Below are 1,576 nucleotides of genomic sequence, written 5' to 3'. Positions count from 1 at the left end.
CTCATGGGTGGCAGAAACAGTTTTCTTGAATTCTGGATTCCTCACTCTACAGGCATAGGGAATTAACATATATTTAGTTAAGTCATTGATAGAAACCAAGTATGCTAGCTTCAAGCTCAATGCTCTTTTTGCTATTCAACATGACATTTCATGACCTCTTTGGGTGCCATGTGAAATATAGGTAAGAAGCAAAGTTACCTAATCTTTTAAGACATCTCTCAATTATGGTATTCTATGTTGTTATTCCTTCTATGAGTTCATTATGAACCTTAATTTTCTCATACCCATCTTCATGTCTTTGTTCCTGAGGCTGTAGATGAAGGGGTTCAGCATTGGTGTCACTACTGTGTACATGAGTGTGGCTACCCGGTCTTTCACCACTGAGTACATAGACAGGGGTCTAAAATAGACATAGAAGATACTACCATAGAACAAGACCACTACAGTAAGGTGGGAGCCACAGGTAGAGAAGGCTTTCCACTTCCCGGCTGCAGAGGGTATTCTGAGCACAGTAATGATGATACGCAGGTAGGAGAAGAGGATGCACAGGAAGGGGGTTGCAATGACAACTGGGGTCTCAGTTATGACCATAATCTGGTTGTAGGAAGTGTCAGAGCAGGATAGCTTTAACACGGGATGAGTATCACAAAAAAAGTGCTTAATGACATGGGAGGCACAGAAAGACAGGCGGGACATGAGTAGCACATGGAGCATGGAGTGCAGGTGGGAGATGATGCAAGAACCCAGCAACATGAGGAGGCAACGACGTGGGTTCATTACCACATCATAGTGGAAGGGGTGGCAGATAGCTACCAGCCTGTCTATGGCCATAGATGCCAGCAGGTAGCTGTCAGTGTTCCCAAAGGCCATGAAGAAGTACATCTGGATGAGGCAGCCTATGTAGGAGATAGACTTTGTCTCTGATAGTAAATTCACCAGCATTTTAGGCACAATGTCTGTTGTGAAGCAGATATCCATGAAAGACAGATTGGTGAGAAAAAAGTACATAGGTGTATGGAGGCGTGAGTCTGAGTGGATGGTCCAGATTATTAGTACATTCCCCACCACAGTGACCAGGTACATGATGAAGAATATGGCAAAGAGTGGCTTCTGTAGGTGAGGGTTGGAAGAGATGCCCAGGAGGGTAAAGCCTGATGTGCTGCCACTGTAGTTCTTTATTTCCATGTCTCCTACTTCTTGGGCAGGATTTGGAGAAGCAGTCAGAGACATATGAAGGGGAATTTGATTAAGACAATTTCTTCACTATCCTCCAACCTGTAACAAAAATGTCCACTGCTATTTGTCAAGATATTAAAGAATATTTACTTTAAGAAATACAGCCATCCAATCTTTAAGAATGGGGGTCTGAGGAATGTGTCTTTGGGTGACTTTGAGTTTTTGAGAGTATCATAGAGTGTACTTACACAAACCTAGATGACCTAGGCACTACACATATAGGCTATATAATACTAATCTTATGGAACCACCTTTGTATATGTGGTCTTTCATTGAATGAAATACCATTATCTGGAGCACAGATTAATAGAGAAACAGGGAGTAATATCCAACAAGGGGA

The 1,576-nt window shown here is 42.4% G+C and overlaps 1 protein-coding gene across 1 annotated transcript; it reads right to left on the bottom strand.

Moving 5' to 3' along the window:
* Positions 1 to 249: 249 nt before the first annotated feature.
* OR1L6D (olfactory receptor family 1 subfamily L member 6D) lies at positions 250 to 1,185 on the bottom strand. Its single transcript, XM_005606023.4, has one exon. It carries the CDS (start codon positions 1,183 to 1,185, stop codon positions 250 to 252), a length of 936 nt encoding a protein of 311 aa, XP_005606080.3.
* Positions 1,186 to 1,576: the final 391 nt, after the last annotated feature.

Source organism: Equus caballus, chromosome 25 (genome assembly GCF_041296265.1).
Source record: "Equus caballus isolate H_3958 breed thoroughbred chromosome 25, TB-T2T, whole genome shotgun sequence".
In the NCBI taxonomy this organism is placed as follows: Eukaryota; Metazoa; Chordata; class Mammalia; order Perissodactyla; family Equidae; genus Equus; species Equus caballus.
This window is presented reverse-complemented; position numbering and strand designations above follow the sequence as displayed.

Excerpts from the sequence above, each read along its gene's own strand:
- OR1L6D (XM_005606023.4), bottom strand. The coding sequence starts at position 1,185 with ATGGAAATAAAGAACTACAGTGGCAGCACATCAGGCTTTACCCTCCTG.